This window comes from Sturnira hondurensis, unplaced genomic scaffold, assembly GCF_014824575.4.
Source record: "Sturnira hondurensis isolate 20B ecotype Veracruz unplaced genomic scaffold, ASM1482457v3 Scaffold0000460, whole genome shotgun sequence".
Lineage (NCBI taxonomy): Eukaryota > Metazoa > Chordata > Mammalia > Chiroptera > Phyllostomidae > Sturnira > Sturnira hondurensis.
The window spans coordinates 763,787-785,104 of NW_028073091.1; the positions used below are offsets into that span (position 1 = coordinate 763,787).

Here is a 21,318-nt window from a genome sequence, read left to right on the forward strand (position 1 = left end):
TGTAGTCTATTAAGCATGCAATAACATTATGTCTAAAACAACAATGCACATTCCTTAGTTAAAAATGCTTTATTACTAAAAAATACTACCCATCATCTGAGCCTTCAGTAAGTCATAAATTTTTTGCTGGAAGAGGGTCTTGCCTTGATGTTGATGAAAACACAATTATCCATGGAGTGCAAAAAAGTAAAATGCATTAAAATGAGGTGTGTGTGTGTGTGTGTGTGTGTGATATGGCACACAGTAAGGATCACATAAGGTGTTTGCTACTAAATGTCATTATATAAAAATTTTTAAAAACCTACCAAATACTTTGTAAATGTTAAAAACTACATTTATAACAAACAAATTCAATTTCTTTTCACTGCAATGAGGCCCAGTGGGCTCTGGGTCTGCAAGAAATAAGTATCTTCCTTTAAAACTCCCAAAATTTAACCAAAATATAACCACAACTGCTGTGATTAAAAGTTCAATGTCAATGTTTGCCTGCATTGCTTCCTTGCCCTGCCTTCCTCTCCCTGACCCCTGCCTCCCCTCTGTCAGAGCCACCTTGCAGGGTGACTTTAGAACACCCCAATCACTTGCCCTGTGTCATGTGTGTCTCCTTGCAGAAAAAAATGAGTATTTTAAAAGTGAAGAGAGCCAAGAAATCCTCCTCAGAATGTTTTGTTTCTAATAACACAATGCCAGTACAAGAATACACAGAAGGCCCATTTCTTTGGGTTTTCTCTGACTGCTAGTCAATAAATCTATTAACTCAATGGCAAAATAACAAGTATGTCAATTAAGCTGTACAACCATCAGTGAAATTACTGAATTCTGTGACTGATATTAATTAACAATAACTATTCACAGATGAAGTCAGTGTGTAGTTAAAAACCGCAGTAGCTTGCAGTAATAGTAGGATTGAAACAGCTATGTTTTAGAACATTAAAAAAATACATAGAAGGCTAAACATGGTTTATTTAAATTACATCTGCACCACCTACTCCAATAACAAAGCTCAACCATTAAGGAACTTACCTCCATCCCTTGATTAATGGCTAATTTTGCCACTCGCATTGCAACAGGTCCCTAAAATTCAAGTTAAAGAAACAGATTTTATTATTTATGCTACTTATGTTGTACATCTAAGCAAAATTCAGATGGCCTAGAAGCAACAATGGCTACCAGGTGCAACTGATGGGAGTCCCTTTTAGGAGCCCACGAGGTCTTGAACAGTAAGTGTAGCAACTGCATTGCATCAGCATGTCCTGTAGACTCATAGCAAACTGCATTCTTGGAGGCCAGCAGGTGATGTGCACCCAGCACAGAGTTTACCATTCTTAAGCAAATCTCCTTAGAAGAAGGCAAAAGTAAAGGAGAAAAAGTGTTTGGCAGGACAGTACATCCACAGCAGTGTGACAGAAATTTGGCTGAAGTTCAAAAGTCATCATCATGAGACATCACCATCACGGGTCCAGCATCAGTGTTTAAGACACTGGATATGTCTTTCCTCCATGGGCAATGTCAGCTAACAATGATAGAGATGAACAACAAAAAAAATGTCCTCCAGGAAGTGTTCCCACATTTTACAAACACCAAGTCCAAATATGTCCTTCTGGATGTGTGAGGGTCACAAAGAAAAGAACTAGGGGTTCTCTGTGAAAAAAAAAACCAACTAATTAGTTTTGTCTTAGAAAACCACAGTCCTCGAAATGGAATTTAGTTATTTATATTTTAAATTCTTAGAAACTGTTTACATGTGATGAATTAGAATTCATTGGCATATTTTTAAATGTCTTTTGAATTAAAATAAAAGTAGGTGTCCTGGCCGGGTGGCTCGATTGCTTGAATTGTCAACCCTTACACTAAAAGTTAGAAGGTTTGATCCCCAGTCAAGACACATACCTAGGTTGTGCGTTCAATCCCTGATACCAGTGCATATGAGAGGCAAATGATCAATCTTTCTTTCTCTCTCCTACCCTATTTCCACTCTCTCTAAAATCAATAAATATATCCTGACATCAGAATGAAAAAAATATATATAATAAATTAAAATATAAAATAAATATAAAAATAAAAATGTAAGCTAACTATAAGCACAAAAAAGGACTCCATGAAGTGCAAGGTGAACAAACACATGATGTCAAAACTAACTTTTGTATAAAAGAGGAGGCTTTCTTAGCCAGGGCTTTCAATTATTTAGCATTAACATACAGAAGTCTCTTCTCAAGTCACATCCTTAAAAATGTTTTCCAGAGGCCACAATTTTCCCAGGATTAGACAAGTATCTTAGAATTATTTTAATTTTGATTGGAATGTCTGGTATACATACTACTACTACTTTTTTAAAAGATCAATTCATTTTTTCTTATTGTTGTTCAAGTACAGTTTTTTGCCTTTCCTCCCAACCCCTTCTCCCACCCCAGCCCTCCCCACCTCCCTCCCCTGTTTTTACCCACCCCTACTTATTATTGTGCATATGTCCTTCATAATGATTCCTGAAAACCTTTCCCCCTTTCCCCTGAAATTCCCTCCCCTCTCCCCTCTGGTCACTGTGAGCCTGTTATCTATTTCAGTGTCTTTGGTTATATTTTGCTTGCTTGTAACTTTTGTGATTAGGTTACAGTTAAAGGTGAGATCACATGGCATTAGTCCATCACCACCTGCTTTATTTCACTTAGCATAATGCTCTCCAGTTCCATCCATGCTGTTGAAAGGGTAGTAAATTCTTTCTTTCAGCTACATAGAATTCCATTCTGTAAATGTACCATAGTTTTTTTGATCCAGTCATTTACTGATGAGCATCTATGTTGACCCAAGAAATTAGCTATTGTAAATTCTGCTGCTTTGAACATTGGGTGCATAGGTTCTTTTGGATTGGTGTTTCAGGGTTCTTAGGATATAATCCAGCAGTGGAATTGCTGGGTCAAAAGGCAGGGTGTTTTGTTTTTGAGGAAATTCCATCCTGTTTTCCATAGTGATTGCACCAGTCTCCAATCCCACCAACACTGCACTAGAGTTCCTTCTTCTTCACAACCTCTCCAACACCTGTTGTTTATTGCTTTATTTATGATGGCCATTCTGACTGGTGTGAAGTAGTATATCATTGTAGTTTTAATTTGCATCTCTCTGATGGCTAGCGATATTGAGCATCTTTTTATGTCTCTGGACCCTCTATATGTCCTCCTTGGAGAAGTGTCTATTCAAGTCCTTTGCCCATTTTTTAAATGGGTTGCTTCTCTTCTTAGATTGGAGTCATGTGAGGTCTTTATTTATTTTGGAGATCAAACCCTTGTCTGAGGTATCACTGGTAAATACGTTTTCCCATATGGTTGGTTTTCTTTTCATTTTAATGCTGTTTCTCTAGCCATGCAAGTGCTTTTAATTCTGATGAGATCCCATGTGTTTATTCTTCCCTTTATGTCCCTTGCTCTAGGGAACATATCAGAAAAAATATTGCTGCATGTAGTATCTGCAATTTTCCTGCCAATGTTCTCCTCTAGGACTTTTATGGTGTCATGCATTGTATTTAAGTCTACCTTGAATATATTTTTGTGTATGGTGTAAGTTAGTGATAGAGTTTAATTTTTTTTGCATGTAGCTGTCCAGTTCTCCCAACTCCATTTGTGGAAAAGGTTAATTTTGCTCCATTTTATGCTGCTGCCCTCTTTGTCAAATATTAATTGACCGTAGAGATGTGGGCTTATTTCTGAGCTGTTGGTTCTGTTTCACTGATCCATGTGTCTGTTCTTATGCCAGTACCAGGCTGTTTTGATTACAGTAGTGTAGCAGACACCCTGTCCAGCAGAGCCCGCCTGTTGTGGCTTATGGTGAGAATCAATGCAGAGGTGACAAAAATCCTGTGGAAAAAAAAGGAACAGGCACAACCACTCTCTCAAGGGCAGAGTGCCTATGGGTGCCTCGGCCACTCCCTCAAGAGGGGAGAGCCCCAACCCTTGCCTGGATAGACTTTTATTATTTTCCTGGGATCTTACATCAAACAAAGATTTATTATCTATCAGACAGAATATTATTGTCTCCATTCTAGGTACAATCAAGGAAATAAAAATAAGATGCAGAGGGGGATAGCAATGAGCTGATTAGCTCTGTCCTTGGGAGAGCTCACACAGGCTTTGGAAATTACCCTGAAGATAGACAATATACACCTATTGCTTTAGGCCAGGGTGAGGAAGTTTTAGCAAGAGCAAACTATAACAATCTGTAAGCATTTTCTAGACCTGATTCCCACGGGAAAACTCGGTTTGAAGATCTGGCTCCTGTGCACAACTTCACATCTGTAGGTTTTCCATACAGAGCTGAGTCACATTTGCCAGACCAACAAAAGCCGGTCCCCTACACAGTAGCTTTGTAATAAAGTTTGATAGCAGGTATTGTGATCCCTCCTACATTGCTTTTCTTCCTCAAAACTGCAGCCGCTATAAGGGTTCATTTATGGTTCCATATAAATTCTTGAAGTGTTTGTTCTATAACTGTGAAATATGCCATTGGTACTAAAAGGGATTGCACTGAATCCATAAATTGCTTTGGATAGTATGAACATTTTGATGATGTTAATTCTTCCAATCCATGAGCATGGTACATGATTCCATTCGTTTGTGTCTTCCTTAATTTCTTTCTTCAGTGTTGTATAGTTTTCTAAGTACAGATCTTTTGCCTCCTTGGTTAGGTTTATTCCTAGGTACTTTATTTTTCTTGTTGCTATATCAAATGGGATCATTTTCCTTATTTCTGCTTCTGATGTTTCATTGTTGGTATACAAAAATGCCTCTGATTTCTGAATATTGACTTTGTATCCCACTACTTGGCCAAATTCATTTATTAGGTTGAGCAGTTTTTTGGCAGAGTCCACACCATATTCTATGTACACTATGTCATCTGCAAACAATGACAGTTTTGTTTCCTCCTTTCCAATTTGGATGCCTTTTATTTCCTTTTCTTCTCTGACTGCTGTGGTTAGGAATTCCAATACTACGTTGAAAAGAAGTGGTGAAAGTGGAAAACCTTTTCTTGTTCCTGATCTTAGTGAGAAAGTTTTTAATTTTTGCCCATTGAGTATGATGTTGGCTGTAGGTCTCTCATATATGGACTTTATTATGTTGAGAAATGTGGCCTCTCTTCCAACTTTGCTGAGTGTTTTTATCATAAATGGGTGCTGTACCTTATCAAATGTTTTTTCTGCATCTATTTATATAATCAGGTGATTTTTGTCCTTGCATTTATGTGATGTAGTGCATTTACTGATATGCACATATTGTACTACCCTTGCATCCCTGGGATGAATCCCACTTGGTCATGGTGAATGATCTTTTTAATGTATTGCTGGATGTGGTTTGCCAATATTTTGTTGAGGATTTTAGCATCTATGTTCATCGGTGATACTGGCCTAAAGTTTTCTTTCTTTGTTTTGTCATTATCTGGATTTGGGATTAGGATGATGCTTACTTCATAAAAGTAACCATTTGGGAGTCTTCCATCATTTTGGATTTTTGGAATAATCTGTGAAGGATAGACGTTAGCTCTTCCTTAAATGCTTTGTAGAATTCTCCTGTGAAACCATCTGGTCCAGGGCTTTTGTGTGTCAGGAGTTTTTTTATTACTGCTTCAATTTCATCTGCTGTTACTGATCTGTTCAGGCTTTCTCCTGCTGCTTCCTTGAGTTTTGGAAGATTATATTTTTTCTAGAAATTTGTCCATTTCATCAAGATTTTCAAATTTCTTGGCATATAGTTCTTCATAGTAATTTCTTACAATCCTTTGTATTTCTGCGGTATCAGTTGAGATCTCTCCTCTTTCATTTCTGATTGTGTTTATTTAGTTCCTCTCTCTCTTTTTCTTAATGAGACTGCTTACAGGCTTGTCGATTTTGTTATTTTTTCAAAGAATCAGCTCCTGAGTTTATTGATTTTTAGAACTATGCTTCTGGCATGCATGTCATTTAATTCTGCTCTGATCTTGGTTATTTCCTTCCTTCATCTTGTTCTGGACTGTCTTTGTTGTTGTTCCTCGAGTTCTTGTAGGTGTAGGGTTAGGTTGTTTGTTTGAAATGTTTGTATTTTCTCTAGGTAAGCCTGTATTGCTATGAACTTCCATCTCAGGACTGCCTTTGCTGTGTCCCATAAGTTTTGGATTGTTGTGAGTTCACTTTGGTTTGTTTCCAGAAACTTTTTGATTTCTTCTTTGATCTCATTCTTGACCCATTCAGTGTTTAAGAGCATGCTATTCAATCTCCATGAGTTTGAATGGTTTTGAGATTTTTCCTTGAAGTTGGTTCCTATTTTCAGTCCCATGTGATCAGAGAATATGCTTAGTATGATTTCAATTTTCTCGAATTTGTTTTGAGGCTTATTTTGTGTCCTATCATGTGGTCTATCTTTGAAAACGTCCCATGTGCATTTGAAAAAAAAATGTGTATTTTGGTTTGTTAGGATGAAAGGCTCTATAATATATCAGTTAAGTTCATTTGATCCAGGAAATCGTTCAGTGGCACAATATCTTTGTTAATATTTTGTTTGGAAGATCTACCCATTTTTGACAGTGGGGTGTTAAAATTCCCTACTATAATTGTGTTGCTACCAATATCTTCCTCGAAGCCCTCTAAGATCTTCCTTAGGTATTTGGAAATACAAATTTAGTATTTTGTATTTCTTGATGGATTCTTCCCTTGAATATTATGAACTGATCTTCTGCGTCTCTCTTTATGGCCCTTTTTTTGAAGTCTATTTTGCCTGATATGAGTATTGCTATCCCAGCTTTCTTTTCCTGTCCATTTGCTTGGAAAATCTCTTTCCATCCCTCTATTTTCAATCTCTGTAGGTCTTTTGTCCTGAGGTGGGTCTCTTGTAGGCAGCATATAGGTCATGCTATCTTCTTTTTTTTTCTATTTTAAGATTTTATTTCTTTATTGTTAGAGGGGAAGGGAAGGAGACAGGGAGAGAAATATCAATGTATGGTTGCCTCTTGTGTGTCCCCTGCTGGGAACTGGCCTGCAACCCAGGCATGTGTCCTGACTGAGAGTCGAACCATGATCCTTTAGTTTGCAGGCCTGCACTCAATCCACTGAGCTATACCAGCCAGGGCTACTCTTATAGCTATTCTTATCCATTCAGCTATTCTATGTCTTTTGATCAGAGCTTTTAATCCATTTACATTTAAGGTTATTATTGACAAGCACTTATTCATTGCCATTTTTCCTTACCAGTGTTTTTGTCTCTCTCTCTCTCTTCTTCCTTTCCTTAAAACAGTCCCTTTAGAATCTGTTGCAGAGCTCGTTTGGAGGAGGCACATTCTTGTAGACTTCTTTGGTCTGGAAAGCTTTTTATTTGGCCTTCTATCTTAAATGAGAGCATTGCGCCCTGGCTGGCGTAGCTCAGTGGATTGAGCACGGGCCTGCGAACCAGACGATCGCAGTTCGATTCCCAGTCAGGGCACATGCCTGCGTTGCAGGCCGGTTCCTTGCAGGCTAACTACCAGCATGGGACGCACAAAAGGCAACCATACATTGATGTTTCTCTGCTTTTCTCCTTCCCCTCTAAAGATATATAAATAAATAAAATCTTTAAAAAAAAAGAAACTTATTTTAAATGAGAGCATTGCTGGGTAATGTAGCTTTGGTTGTAGGCCTCTGGTTCTCATTACTTGGAATATCTCTTGCCATTCTCTTCTTGCTTGGAGTGTTTGCATTGAGAAGTCAGCTGCTAACCTTATCGGGGCTCCCCTGTATGTTACTTCCTGTTTCTCCCTTGCTGCCTTTAAGATTCTGTCTTTGTCTTGGAATTTTGCCATTTTAATTACAATGTGTCTTCAAGTGGGCCTCTTTGGGTTCCTCTTGATTGGGACTCTCTTTGTTTCCTGGGTTTGTGTGACTTTTCCTCTCATCAAATTAGGGAAGTTTTCCATCACTACTTTTCCAAACAGGCTTTCTATCCCTTGCTTGTCTTCTTCTCCTTCTGATATGGCTATTATATGAATATTGTTACATTTCATGTTGTTCTGCATTTCCCTTAACCCTTCTTCATTCCTTCTGTGCCTCTTTTCCTTTTCTTGCTCATTCTCGGTGTTTTTCTCTACGTTGTCCTCCAGCTTGCTGATCCAATCCTCTGCTTCATCAGCCTGCTTTTGTTTCCTTCTACTGTGTTCTTCAGTTTAGAAATTGTATTCTTCATTTCCTCGTGGCCATTGTTGATGGTTTCTATTTCTTTTTTCATGTTGATGTAGTTTGCCGTGAGTTCATTGTAGTTTCCCTGTAGTTTCCAGTAATTCTCTGTGTGCTCATTGAGGTTCCTGATAACCACTGCTTCAACTCAATGATAGTTGACTTCCCTCTGTCTCATTTAGCATTCTTTCTGAGGCTTCTTCGTTTCCTTTCATTGGGGGATTGTTTTCTTCCCATTGTTTGTGAGAGTCTTCTTGTTAGCCTCTGCTTCTTAAATTCTTCTGTTCTGACTCCCTGGGTTTCTGTTGGGAACTTCTATGGTAGAAGAGCTGTGAGATTTAGTCTCTGATCTCCTGAGCTTGCTGTTCTTGGGCTGTCATTTATGTTGACTCTCTGTATGTCTTTGTGTTTTGATTGTTGTTGGGTCTTTCTCTGGTGGGTCCTTCATCTATCTGGTTCACTGAGGTTCACTCTGTCCACCACCTCTTGTATTCTGTTGTGCAGGTGTGGACAGGTTGTGTTGTAGCTGATTGTTATGTTTGTAAAAGGTTTTGAGGCTTTTCTCTCACCTTTGTTCAGTTTCCCCAAAACATTTTTTCTGTGTAATTTTTCCATCAGTTAGTTTTATTTCCAGTTCGTCCCTGGATTGAGGTTAGTGTGCCTTCCACTCCCTCTTTCACCTCTTTTGTTCTTATCTGTTTGTGGTTCCTCTGTTGGTGGGTTTCCTCTTCTAGTAGGTATATTGGTGCTCACAGCTCCCACCTACTCATCTGATTTTTCAATGTCCTCTATAATTTTTGGTCTCCAATCTTCATATATGCTGGTATACCACTGGCTGTTTGCTCTGTTCCTCAGATCAGCTAGCTGTGTCACCCATGCACAGGGGGAATTGGACTCTGCTCCCACCTATCTTGCCACTATCTTCCTCAATCCAATTCATTTTTTTAAACACAGTGCTCCTCTCACTGAAACTCTTCTCCATCCCTTTTAGCACCAGTGGAACCTTGCTGGGTGGTAGTTAAACTTCAATATTACATGAATCCCCAAGCCCTCATTACAGTATAGATGGGGACTCAAGGGTCTGGGATAGCCCTGAGACTCTGCTTGTCTAACATGGTCTAATGGGATACCAAGGCAGCTAGCTCACAAAGCACACTTTAGCCAGCAAGGTTTAGAAAACTAGAAAAACAAGAAAATGAAAATGTTCTTAGAAATAGTGTTTATTTAATTAAGCAGTATTTTGAAAGTTCCTCTCTCAAAATATAAACCAATGCCTCTTCTTTTATACAAACCTTTTTTTCTCAGACGGATAAACGGAAGTAACATATAATACAGAAATCACCTGTAAATACTATTTTTATATAAGCTTTCTAATTATTTGAAAGAGTAATCATTCAGTAACAAAGACTATAAAAATAATGATTATTCCACCTCAAATTGTGTTTTGTACTTTTGCATAGTTTCACAATTAAACATTTTTTCAGGTCATTCAACATCATGCTTGACCCAGGAAAGGACTTTTAACAACTCATGTTCTCAGAGGGAAGTCTCTTCAGATGAGAGATGGGAGGACAGTCCAGTTTACTCTGTGGTAGAGTGCAGATCGATGTCATGCTGGAGGTGGGGTGAGCTGAGGGCACTGATGGCATCAACTGCACTGAGGGTCACTGGAGAAATGGCAAGCTCCCAGGAGTTAGAGAAGGAATCAGAACCACAGTGATGGCCAAGGGACTAATGAATCTTCTGAGTGGAGCTCTAGAGTGAGGAGCTGACCACTCATGTCCAAAGCTAGGAGAGGATATCGTTGAGCTCGAATTATGCCAAAATTTTGCTTAAATTTATTGCAAAATTTTGTTGCAATAAACACTCCTTTATTGCAACCGAAAGATGAGTTGGTCATAAAGGTTTAAGCCAAAAGGAAGTCAATTAACCAATATTTATTTTTATTTATTGATTGATTTAGGGAGAGAGAGGAAGAGAGGGAGAGAGAAAGAAAAGAGGGATGGGGAGGGAGGGAGAGAAAGAGAGAAAGAGAGAGAGAGAGAGAGAGAGAGAGAGAGAGAGAGACTGATTTATTGTTCCACTTATTTATGCATTCATTGACTGACTCTTGTATGTTCCCTGACTGGGGATTGAATCAGCAACCTTGGCATGCGGAATGACATTCTAACCAACTGAGCTTCCTGGTCAGGACAACCAATATTTAAACTATTACTTCTCTTGATACTTGTACCTTTAATCTCTCTTTAGGTAGGCATTCTCCTAATATTTTGGGGAAATATGATCATCCAAGTTACAGGGAAACCCTTTTTTTCCTTAAAAGCTATAAAAAATCTTTTCTATTTGCTCTTTCTCCATGAATTCAGAGTATAAGGCTCTGTGTGACCTTACATGGGGAATGATTTATGTAAGGGTCCTGCCCTGAAAGAGCTCAAAGCTCACATGTTAATCAAGAAGGACTAAAGTAGTATTAATACCAGGCAATGTTGAACACCAGGCAGATTTACAAACCAACTTACCTATGAGGCTCCTCTGACAGCTCTCAGGGAACAAGTGTGTTACAGCAGGCCTGTCCTTTGTCTGACAACAAAGAACTCAAGGAATACCTTCTGAAACTGGATGCAAAGCTCCCAACAAATGTGGAGGGGTTTTGGAAAGGGATTTTATGAGATACCCAAAGGATCCATGGCCCCCAAACAAATTGGAATCCTATTTGCATTAAATGTCTGGGTTTGAGATGAAGTTATTTTGACTCTAGAAATGGTTAGGGGTTATAAAATATGAAAGTCCACCGGGGATAAAGACAAATCATTAACTGCTTACATAATAAAAACCCTCTAGTTCATGACTTCAGAAGAAAGAAATATTTTAAAAATATACCAGAAGGAGTGCGAGAACAAAGAAACCCTTAAAACAGGACCCTGTTCTCTGTAAGTAAATATACAGTGAGTTCCAGATTTGAAAGTGTAATTGTGAGGAACAATATTGTGCACACAGGAACTAAAATAATGCCTACAACACCATAAAACAAATATAGTAAGACAAACACCTGTTGCTGTTCAAGCAGGTTATCTCGAGTTAAGTTATCACAATGAAAGCCCACTTTGGCATGTCAACTGTGCTCTCCTTACTTGTGTTTCAATGTATTTCAGCTTGAGGGGATCCAGTGTGACAGCTCAGCCGTCACTAATTCCCTTCACATGTACAGCTCAGGTCAGAGTGTTCAGGTGATGAACTTCAGGTGCTAAGAAGTTCTGGTACATTTGACAAACATGTTTGTGAAGCATTATCAAAATACAGCTATAGTATGGGCATCAGATTATCTTCAAACCTGAATTTTAATTTGGAAGGCTTCTAATATTAATCCAGTATACTGTTTTGTAGCTACCATGTTCTGCTCTATTTGGAAAGCAAGCCAAAGGCATCATGGGTACATGAGATGATTCTTGTTTTTTTAATTTGCTATAAAAGTTACCTAGAAAGAGAACAAAGAAAATGTAAATACCTGAGGTAAAAACTCTCTCGCCAAGTCCAAGGCCTTTCTGTAGGCAGCATCACCCTCCTGGTTCTGTTCTAGAACGTGGCTGATCAAGCCCACTGATTTGGCTTCTTGGCCATCAAGCACACGTGCAGAGAAGATGAGTTCTTTGGCCAGGGACATCCCAATGGCTCGAGGCAGTCGCTGCGTTCCCCCTGCAGAGTGGACAAGAGAGAAAATGTAGGCACCGATTTAATAGCCTTTATGTTTAATATTTCAGTATTTCTTCATTTATAAAAATAAACCAGAGCCATGAGTTTATATTTCAAAATTAGTAATTGGAAAACAATGTCAAAACAGAATCTAAATCTAATTTCTTGCTTTTTTGAAATTAACATCAAAAAGCACTTGAGAATCTTGTATTAAGTGATTCCAGCACTGGACTGTTACTTGCAACACAGCTGGTATGCTCCAGAATCGAATCCACAGCCATTATCATGTCAGCAATCATAAGCTACACAGCAGTGAGCAAGCAAGACCATGCCTGAACCCATTCACCAGGGGAGTGAATGACAGGTCCCTCAAGATTGGAGATTTTCTTTCAGTTTATCTTAACAAACATATCAACTTCTGAGAAATTCAGCTCCTGTACTTTTAAAGAACCATTTATACTAAATGACATGTAAATTAATTTTAATTTACTAAAAATACAAACAGATGATTACTCATGACAATAGGCTTTGTGCTGGTCGTTATTTTCAGTGCAAACACTAATCACCCCGACATTGAGGCCGGGATCTCATCCAACAGAAAGCTGGACAAAAGCAGGTAACATTCTCAGTGGCAGCCTCACTATGAAAACAGCTGCAATATTAAGGTGTGTCTAAACCTTACCCTTGAAATGACTGTTGGGCTGCCCATGCCACTAGTGGCAGGAGGGAGGGGAGTGGCTGATTGCCAAGTTTCACTGTGTTTTGTTTGACCCACAAAGATTACACTTTTTTTTCTGTACTAGTTACCAGCAACAATTAAAAACAGGGTGGGTGATTTCATACAGAAACCAATTCTCCCTGAGAGCCAACCACGGTGCCCCTGTAGGAGGCAATGCCTTCTGTCTGCCTGGCCTCTGCACTATCATTCATGGCTCTACTCCAACACTCTGATGGACAGGTTTGCTTTCCTCGCACAACTTTAAAAGGAAAGCAATTTTTTTTTTTTGCATCTCAATCTAAAGTGGAAAAATGAACCATAAAGACCACAAGTTTCAAGAAAGCATATTTCACTTACGTAATTAAGTATAATATATTCCCACATGTTTAACAAACAAAGCATGCCTGCAGTGGAACAAGAGGGCTCAAGCAACCATATTAAGAGCCATGACCAGTACTAAATATGCGTGATTGGGGAAAAAATGAAAACCTCAATGAATTGAAAAAGGACTGACATTTTCCACAGGGATTTTTAAAAAATATATAAATAAAATTAGTACTGCTTCTGTAAAACCCAGTCACTTATTAAGTATTGACACTGCCCAACAGTTAGAAACGGTGAGTTTATATTTTACTTGATATGGCAGAAAATGTGTCTGAAAAAATGAAATACTGACAAATTTAAATCGAACTGTAAACAATGCTGTTAGTCTAGTAAAGATAGATTGGAGAACTTATGGGACAAGCTGCATGGGAAACATAAGTTATTTATGGTGTTTCCAAGGGTAACTGATTAGAACAAAGATATAAATAACACAACCCAGATAGCTATATTTACTCATGAAGTAGATCAGAATTTTCATGAGACTGAAGAACTTATGGATACAGTGTTAATGATAAGCACATTAGGAAATTATTCTCTTCTGTGTTATGTAAAAAGTTTAATGTAGATTGGTTAAAATCACAAATGTGACCCTCAGTGGTCATTGTTAATGTGGTACTTTTTACTCAACTAAAATTCAATATTCTGCAAGCCCGTAAGGTTAATAAGCACATTCATCATATCATGTTGCTTCTACTATCATTCTCTAGGAAGGAGGGTTTTGTAAAAATTTAACAAAGAAACAGTTATGAAACTAACATCATGACACAGCTCCACTGCCTTGAGCTGAATGGCATACAATCCCATGCTTTTCTCAATGAATTAAATGCTGAAAGACATGTCAGGGTGAGAAGATCCCAGTAAAAATCCTCCCCTTGACTCGCCAACTAACACTACATCCAAGACAGCCTTTCTGGTTGACATCATAAGGCATCTACTCTCTAGGTTCTTCATGTAAGTAGAATCATACTGCATTTGTCTATGCATGACTGACTAATTTCACTTAGCCCAATGTCTTTAAGGTTCATCCAGGCTGTAGCATAATACACCATTGTATGAATATACTACATTTTGTTTATTCAACCTTTGGTGGAGAGTTGAGTTGCTTCCACCTTTTGGCTAATAGGAACAATGCTGCTACAGATATGTGTGTATAATTCTTTGAAACCCTGCTTTCAGTTCTTTTGGGTAGATAGCCAGAAGTGAAACTGCTGGATCATATAGTAATTCTATGTTAATTTTTTTGAGGAACACCATACTGATTTCCATAGCAGCTGCACCATTTTACATTCCCATGAAGAAAGCACAAGTGTTCCAATTTCTCCATATTCTCACTAACACTTGTTATTTTCTGCATTTTTTAAAGGTATCCATCCTAATGGGTGTGAGGTGGTACAGCACTGTGGTTTGATTTGCATTTTACTAACAACTCGTGATGTCATGTGCTTATTAGCCAGTTGCATCTTCTTTGGAGAAAAGTCTACTTAAATCATTTGTCCACTTTGTAATTCGATTTTTGTTGTTGAGTTGTAGATAATCAGCAAATATTTTCTCCCACTTCATGGTTTGCCTTTGCATTCTGTTGATAATGTCTGATGCACAAAGTTTTAAATTTTGATGAAATCCAATTTGTCTATTTTTATCTTTTGTTCCCTATGCTTCTGGTGTCATATCCAAGAAACCACTGCCATCCAATGTCACTGAGATTTCCCACTGTTTTCTTCAAGAGTTTTTAGTCTCCATTCTCATATTAAGGTTTTTGACCCATTTCAAGGTAATTTTTGTATATATGTAAGGCAAGGATCCAATTTCATTCTCTATCAGGTAGAATGTAGTTTTGCCAGCACCATTTTTTGAAAGGGGCTATCTTTTTTTAGTTGTTTATGCTATTACAGTTGTTCCTGCTTTTCCTCCCTTTCCCCACCTCCACCCAACCTCACCCTCTCCCTAACCCAAATCAATCCTCATATTGTTGTCCATCTCCATGGATTATGCATCAATGTTCTTTGGTTAATCACTTCACTATCTTTCATCCTGTTCCCCATTCCCATCTGGCAGCTGTCAGTCTATTCCATGTATCTATACTCAATTCTATTATTCTTGTTAGTTTACTGTGTTCACAAATAATACAATTAAATAACGGGCAAAGGACCTGAATAAACAGTTCTCCAAAGAGGACATTCAGATGGCTCACAGACATGAAAAGATGCTCAATTTCACTAATATCAGAGAAATGAAAATTAAAACCACAGTGAAATATCACCTCACAACTGTCAGAATAGCTAGCATCAATAAAACAACAATTAACAAGTGTTGGAGAGGATGTGAAAAAAGGGAGCTCTAGCGCACAGTTGGTGGGAATGCAGACTGGCACAGCCACTGTGGAAAACAGTATGGAGTTTCCTCAAAAAATTAAAAATGTAACACCATTTCCACCCGGTGATTCCACTTCTGGGAATATATCCTTAGGGTCCTGAAACACATATACAAAATAATATATGTACTCCTATGTTCAGAGCAGTGATATTTAGAATAGCCAAGATCTGGAAATAGCCTTAGTGCCCATTAGTAGATGAATGGATAAAAAAGCTGTGGTATATCTACACAAAGGAATATTACACAGTAGAAAAAAACTCCTACATTGTGTGGCAGCATAGATGGATCTGGAGAACAGCATGCTAAGTGAATAAAGCCAGTCAGTGAAAGACAAATACATATGATATCACTTATACATGGGAAGGGGTGATCTTAAATAATTACATAAATTTATTATTTAATTCACTCATTCTTACTAAAGATTTTTCTTTAGAAAATATGTTTGGTAAGAAATTATCTGTACCACTTTTCTATGCTGCAATCACTTTGCAGAAATCAAAGACTGATGGTCTCTCTACATTTGTGGAGCTGAAGATAACCACCTCCTACTGCCTCCAGGAATATAAAATTTGTGATCTTAAATTTTATAAAAATGATATGGCCTGCTCGATTTGCCTTTCTCAATTAATACTGATATATGAGCAAAGAGCTGTAGAAATGGAATAAACTGCAGTGCAGTATGACAATAATAAACTAAACATGACTGATGTGGAATCTAACATTTCTACAAACATCTCATGAATAGTTACCCTAAATAGAAACTCTCTTTACTCCAGTTTGAAAGTAACTCTGTTTAAAGAGCTATTTTCCATTATGAAATTAAATGAAATACAACCAGGGCTCAGCACGGCACCACATCACAACCTGAGAAAGAATAAGTGCCCCTAAGACCTGGTGAGGAAGGAAAATGGCAGGATTATAAGTCCAAATGCAAAAAGAGACACTAGAGAGAATTTATTTCAGTTCATGTTTAATTAATTATAAATATTAAATTCTAACATTAGCTCAGAGTTGGTTATCGTTCTCACTAGCATCTGAGTTCAGAATCACTCAAGTGCCATCTCTAGATATAGTCCTAGGGACTGATGAAGTTAAACAATGAAATTAAATAAAATTATTCCACTGTGACAATATCCCTACCACATGCAAGAGCTCAGAGTTCTATGACACTCTATTCAAACTCTCACTGTTGTCCACCCCAACAGCCTGCAGCACAAAGGCCTGACTCCTGGCCAGGCCTGCTCTGAAGTTCAGTTCTGTAACTTGTTCTAAGTCACTAAGTTATGTTGCAGAAATTGGATTCAAAAGTAACTCTGCCTGACTCTGCTATGCAATAAGAAAAGAACAAATCATAAAATGAATGCATGGTTCCAATTTATTTGATAAAAAAGGTGTGTGTAGTGTATATAAGTAGGTACACAATATAAATATGCATATGTGCATATCAAATATGCCACAACAGTTAAGTGTCTCTGTACAGGCCAGCCTTGCTTATTATTTCCAAAATGTTCTGCACTGTGTAGGACACTGAATAGGAATAAAAGTGCTCCAGCATTCTAGAAGACCAGAGTGCAGGAGACAAAGAGCCACCCCCTGCCTGTGTTCCCAGGGGGCATACAGATACCAGGAAGCCTCAGTTTCCTTGAGATAGCTGCAGTCCTCAGAGATCATGGTATCCTCAAATAATAACATCCAGGACACTCCTGTAGGTATTCCACTGTACTGCTGAATCAGAGAAATGTGCACCTGAGCTGAGAACTTCCACAAAACTTCACAGACTTTTCCTAAAAAACAAGGATTTCACCTGTTCTTAGGGGGAGTAAACTTACCGCAGCAATCACAAAACACGACTATTCCTGAGTCATTTTATCACCTACAAGGACAGGGTATTCTGTGGTGTTTCATGAACCTGCATGCAGATGCATCAGAACAATAAGGAGAAATTGAGATCCAAAGTCACATTACTATGGTACAAAAAAAAGGAAGCATCTTGGCTACTGCCCCTGCCCCTTCTAATGTGGGTATGCTCAGGAGAAGCCAGCTGATCTCTAAGGCATTCTGCTTTGGCTCTATAAACAATAAGGCTGACTCAGTGGGTCTGAGGCAGGCCCTAAGGTCCTGTACTTCTAATGGGCTCCAACATTCACATAAAGAGACAGTGGGATCTGTTGACCCACTGCAGTAAAACATGAGACAGTAAGCAATTTTAATACAGCAAAAGAATGTACATCACCAAATGAGTGTCTGGTACTTTATAATAGCCAACACCATTTTGTAATTCCTCTTTTGGAACTAATTTCCAAGAAACAACACATTTGTTCATTTGTTCAAGTACTTATTGCAACTTCCTGTTTAGGTATGTGGATACAGTTGTGAATTAAACAAAGCCCCTGCCTCCTGTTCAGAAGCCCACAATAAGCAAACAAGTAACACAGATGGGCACTAGGGGAGTACGGAGTATCAGGGAGCAGGGTGGGAAGTTTACACAGAACAGCTGTGGAAGGGCTTGGTGGTGACCTGAAGTTGGAACCAGAGAAGCACAGGGAGAGGTGTGAGTGGCAGCCTGAGAGGAACAGGGCAAGATCCCATGGGAACCTGGGCCTGGAAGGACCAGAGTTTACTATGAGGACAACAGTAAGCCACTGAGCATACAACAGCATATTCAGAAAATGGTGTTGTGAGAATTTCATCCTCTAGTGAAGATCTGGGTTTGAGGATAAGCCATGGCCACTGTGAGCCAAGGGGAAGGAGGTAAGCAAATGTTCATACTATTTGAAGCAGGGCACCACTGGCTCAGAGAGAAATTGGAAAACAAGTCCCAAAAGCTTTCAATGCCTGTCACAGGCTGCTCAACCTCCACTGCCTCCATTAAAATCCTGGTCTTTCTTTTGGAGAACCCCCTACTTGTATAAAGCCTGGGGCAGTAGAAGATCCCACCAATAGAGGCCAAAGGGCCAGATCTTTCTCTCTGTCCTGACATAGCTAGGCTGGCATCTCTGGGAGGAGAGTCCTTACTGGGTAACCTTGTAACACAAAGACTTTCTGAGCTTACAGACAATGCAGGGGGGTGATGTGCTGACTTGCTGATTCTTGTATTGTGAGCCCAACCATGGGTAGACTGTCTAGTTCTATTTTGTGCTCTAAGCACTGTTCTATAGCCATCTATTGATTCTGGGAACCTTACTATATTTTATTCTCCATTTAGGGTGGCTAGAGTCAATTTCTTTTACATGCTTTCCAACATCACAAATGATGCAATAACTACTGTTGTTTTTCCTATCTTTCAAAAATAGATGAAACTCAATGGGAGTTTATGTTTTACATTTTACAAATAAAATCCATTTGTTCAATTACTAATTTATTGGTTGAGTGACCTAATGTGTCCCAAGTGTTGAACAGTGATGAACCAAATAGACCACCCTTAGCTTATGAAACTTACTGTCTGAAAGGCAGAGGGGGAAGAAAGGAGGCAATAAACAAAGCACTTAGGAATGAACTGAGGTTGTAATGAGCATCATGGAGAGAATTTAAGGCAGGAAAATGTTCTGAGGCAACCACTAAATGGCTAATTTAGATTGGGTGGTGGTAGAGGATTTGTTGGTTAAATGTGAGGCCCATGTCTGAATGCTAACCAGGTGGCCACATGAAGACCAGGTAGACCATGGAATGAAGAGATCAGCCATGCAAAGGCCCTAAGAGGAAGCCAAGCTCAGCATGATCAAGTATGAGAAAAGAGGCCATTGAAGCTACCAGAAGAAGGATGTGAGGTTGGACAGGCAGGTTTCAGATCACACAGATGCAGTGTAGGTTTACATCTTACTCTATGATACAACCTTGGAGGGTTTTGAGTGGAAAGTGACATAACTCAATTTGCATTTTAGAGGATCCTTTGTAAGCTTGGAAGAAAAGAGATTACATGTGCAAGATAAAAGTCAGGTGCCCAGTGGAAGGCTACTGTTCCTCTCCAAGTGTGATACGGTGGCAGATGGAACTGAGCAAGAGCAGTGAAGGAAGGGGTAGGGGTTAAGATTTGGGGCAAATATTGCCCAAAATTGCTAGTGAAATGGATGTGAGAAAGATAAAATAATCTACTGCCTAGATTTCTGGCTTAAATGCAATAGAAGGTGTTATAGACCGCTCTGCCTGGTTTTAGGAATTCTATCTCAGCAATTGTATTAGGTAATTAGGCAATTACCTAATTCTTCAACACTTAATGGATTCATTAGGGAGTACGTTTGTGCGGAGAAAACAAATCTATCAAATATGAATTATGTTTCCTTCTGTGTGGTATTAAACATACAACATAATGAAAATTAAGAATTTTCTAACTGTTCACTGGTCAAATGAAAAGTCTGGTGTTCGGGAGAGCAGCAAAAGTCCTGGAGAAGGCTGAGGTCTGCAACAGCCTGCTGGGTGCTGAAAGAGTGAGCAGACGTGCAAACACCCAAGGTTGGTTCATGTCCAAATCTAATCCTCTTCTTGATAGTGAAATTCTGGAAGTAGGTAGCTCGGAACCATTGTCTACCGTCGCACACAAAAAAAACAGATGAAAACACTCAAAATATGCGTTTTGTCTTGTTTCTTTTGCTTGTAATCTATCAATAATACAAAAATAACTTTTTTGCTCAGTTATTAAGTGGCCGATTGTTTTCCTTTACATACTAAGCATCATCCAAAGGTGACCATGTTTTTTAATCAGTAAGAACCAGCTGGGAAGATAGCAGCGAGCTAGGTAGGAGCAGAGTCCACTTTCCCCTACACACGGGTGAAACATCTAGCTGATCTTCTGAAGAACAGAGCCAATAGCCAACAGTACCCCAGCATATACAAAGATTGGACAACAAAAATTGTAGAGAACATTGAAAAATCAGATGGTAAGGGAAGTGCTTCAGGACAATAAGGTCCCTGGGTCCAGCACAGGGACCAGGGCGGCTGCAGCCTCAAGCCTGGCACCCACCGGGTCTGCCACAGGGTTCTTGGGAGAGAACCGGGTCAATGGCTCCCTCCTCGGCTAAACAAGGTTTGAGGAGCACCAGGAGAGACCTGGTTGCTTGAAGTCGCAGGGAGGAGAATAAGGACGAAGTGGCAAACACACCAGGTCTGTGTGCACCCAGGGAGACTGTGGACGCCAGCTGCAGCAGCTGCCCACCCTTCTGCACCCCTACCCGTGCACTCACACTCTAAGCCTCAGGGAGAGTGTGCACCTGAATCTACGAAACCTGTGGCTTCAGGTCCCACAATAACTGCAGGCCTTGGAGGGAACACACCCGACCCCAATACCGAGAGGCACCATGAAACCAACCCATGTGCTCCCAAAGGAAGCAGCAGAAGAGGCGTCCACCTGCATCTGCAGTGGCAGCCTGAGGGAGTCAGCAATCCCCAGAAAGAATTAACTCAATGGGGTACTGAACTAGCCTGAAGGGATGCTGAGAGTCCCTAGCATGTAGGACAGTAAAGAGGAAGAAGGTAGTGTGTGAGTTGCCCCTAACTGGTGCACTTCAAGGACAGTGCAACTGGTGGACTGAAGCCCTAGACTGGTGTCCTGCAGGACACTAGGGGCCCAGCAGCAAACTGAGGAACTAGACTAACTGAAGGCTGGGTGAGGGCTGCTCACAACGGGAAAAAGAAAAACCAATTCTGGGACTTCCGCCAAGATGGAGGCATAGGTACAAACACTGTGCCTTCTCCCACAACCAAGTCTGAATACAACAAAGGTTTGGAGAACAAAGACACAGCGAAAAAACAGAAAACTGAATTTTACGGAAGTCCGACAACAACTAACCGCTCAACCTGGACGGTAAGAGGGGCGTAGCCAGCAGCGGAGCAGGTCGGGCAGGAAAGATCCCCAGACCTAGGCGCGCAAGTGGCCCGGACCCAGTCAGGGTGGAGGGCAGACTGACTGTGGTCGCACATTCGTGCACAGTGAGACAGAACATGCAGGCCCCAGAGGGCGAACCTAGTGGTGGAGGGCTGACAGCAGTGGCACACTCTCGTG

The 21,318-nt window shown here is 39.7% G+C and overlaps 1 protein-coding gene across 6 annotated transcripts in view; it reads right to left on the bottom strand.

Annotated features, from left to right (window-relative positions):
* AUH (AU RNA binding methylglutaconyl-CoA hydratase) overlaps window positions 1–21,318 on the bottom strand; it is a 206,620-nt gene that overhangs the window by 15,556 nt on the left and 169,746 nt on the right. For all 6 annotated transcript variants that reach the window (XM_037041259.1, XM_037041283.1, XM_037041267.1 and 3 more), the window contains 2 exons: window positions 11,664–11,851; window positions 1,024–1,074 (listed from right to left, as the gene is read on the bottom strand). In XM_037041259.1, coding sequence (XP_036897154.1) covers window positions 1,024–1,074; window positions 11,664–11,851 — 239 coding nt within the window. The remainder of the gene's footprint in view (window positions 1–1,023; window positions 1,075–11,663; window positions 11,852–21,318) is intronic.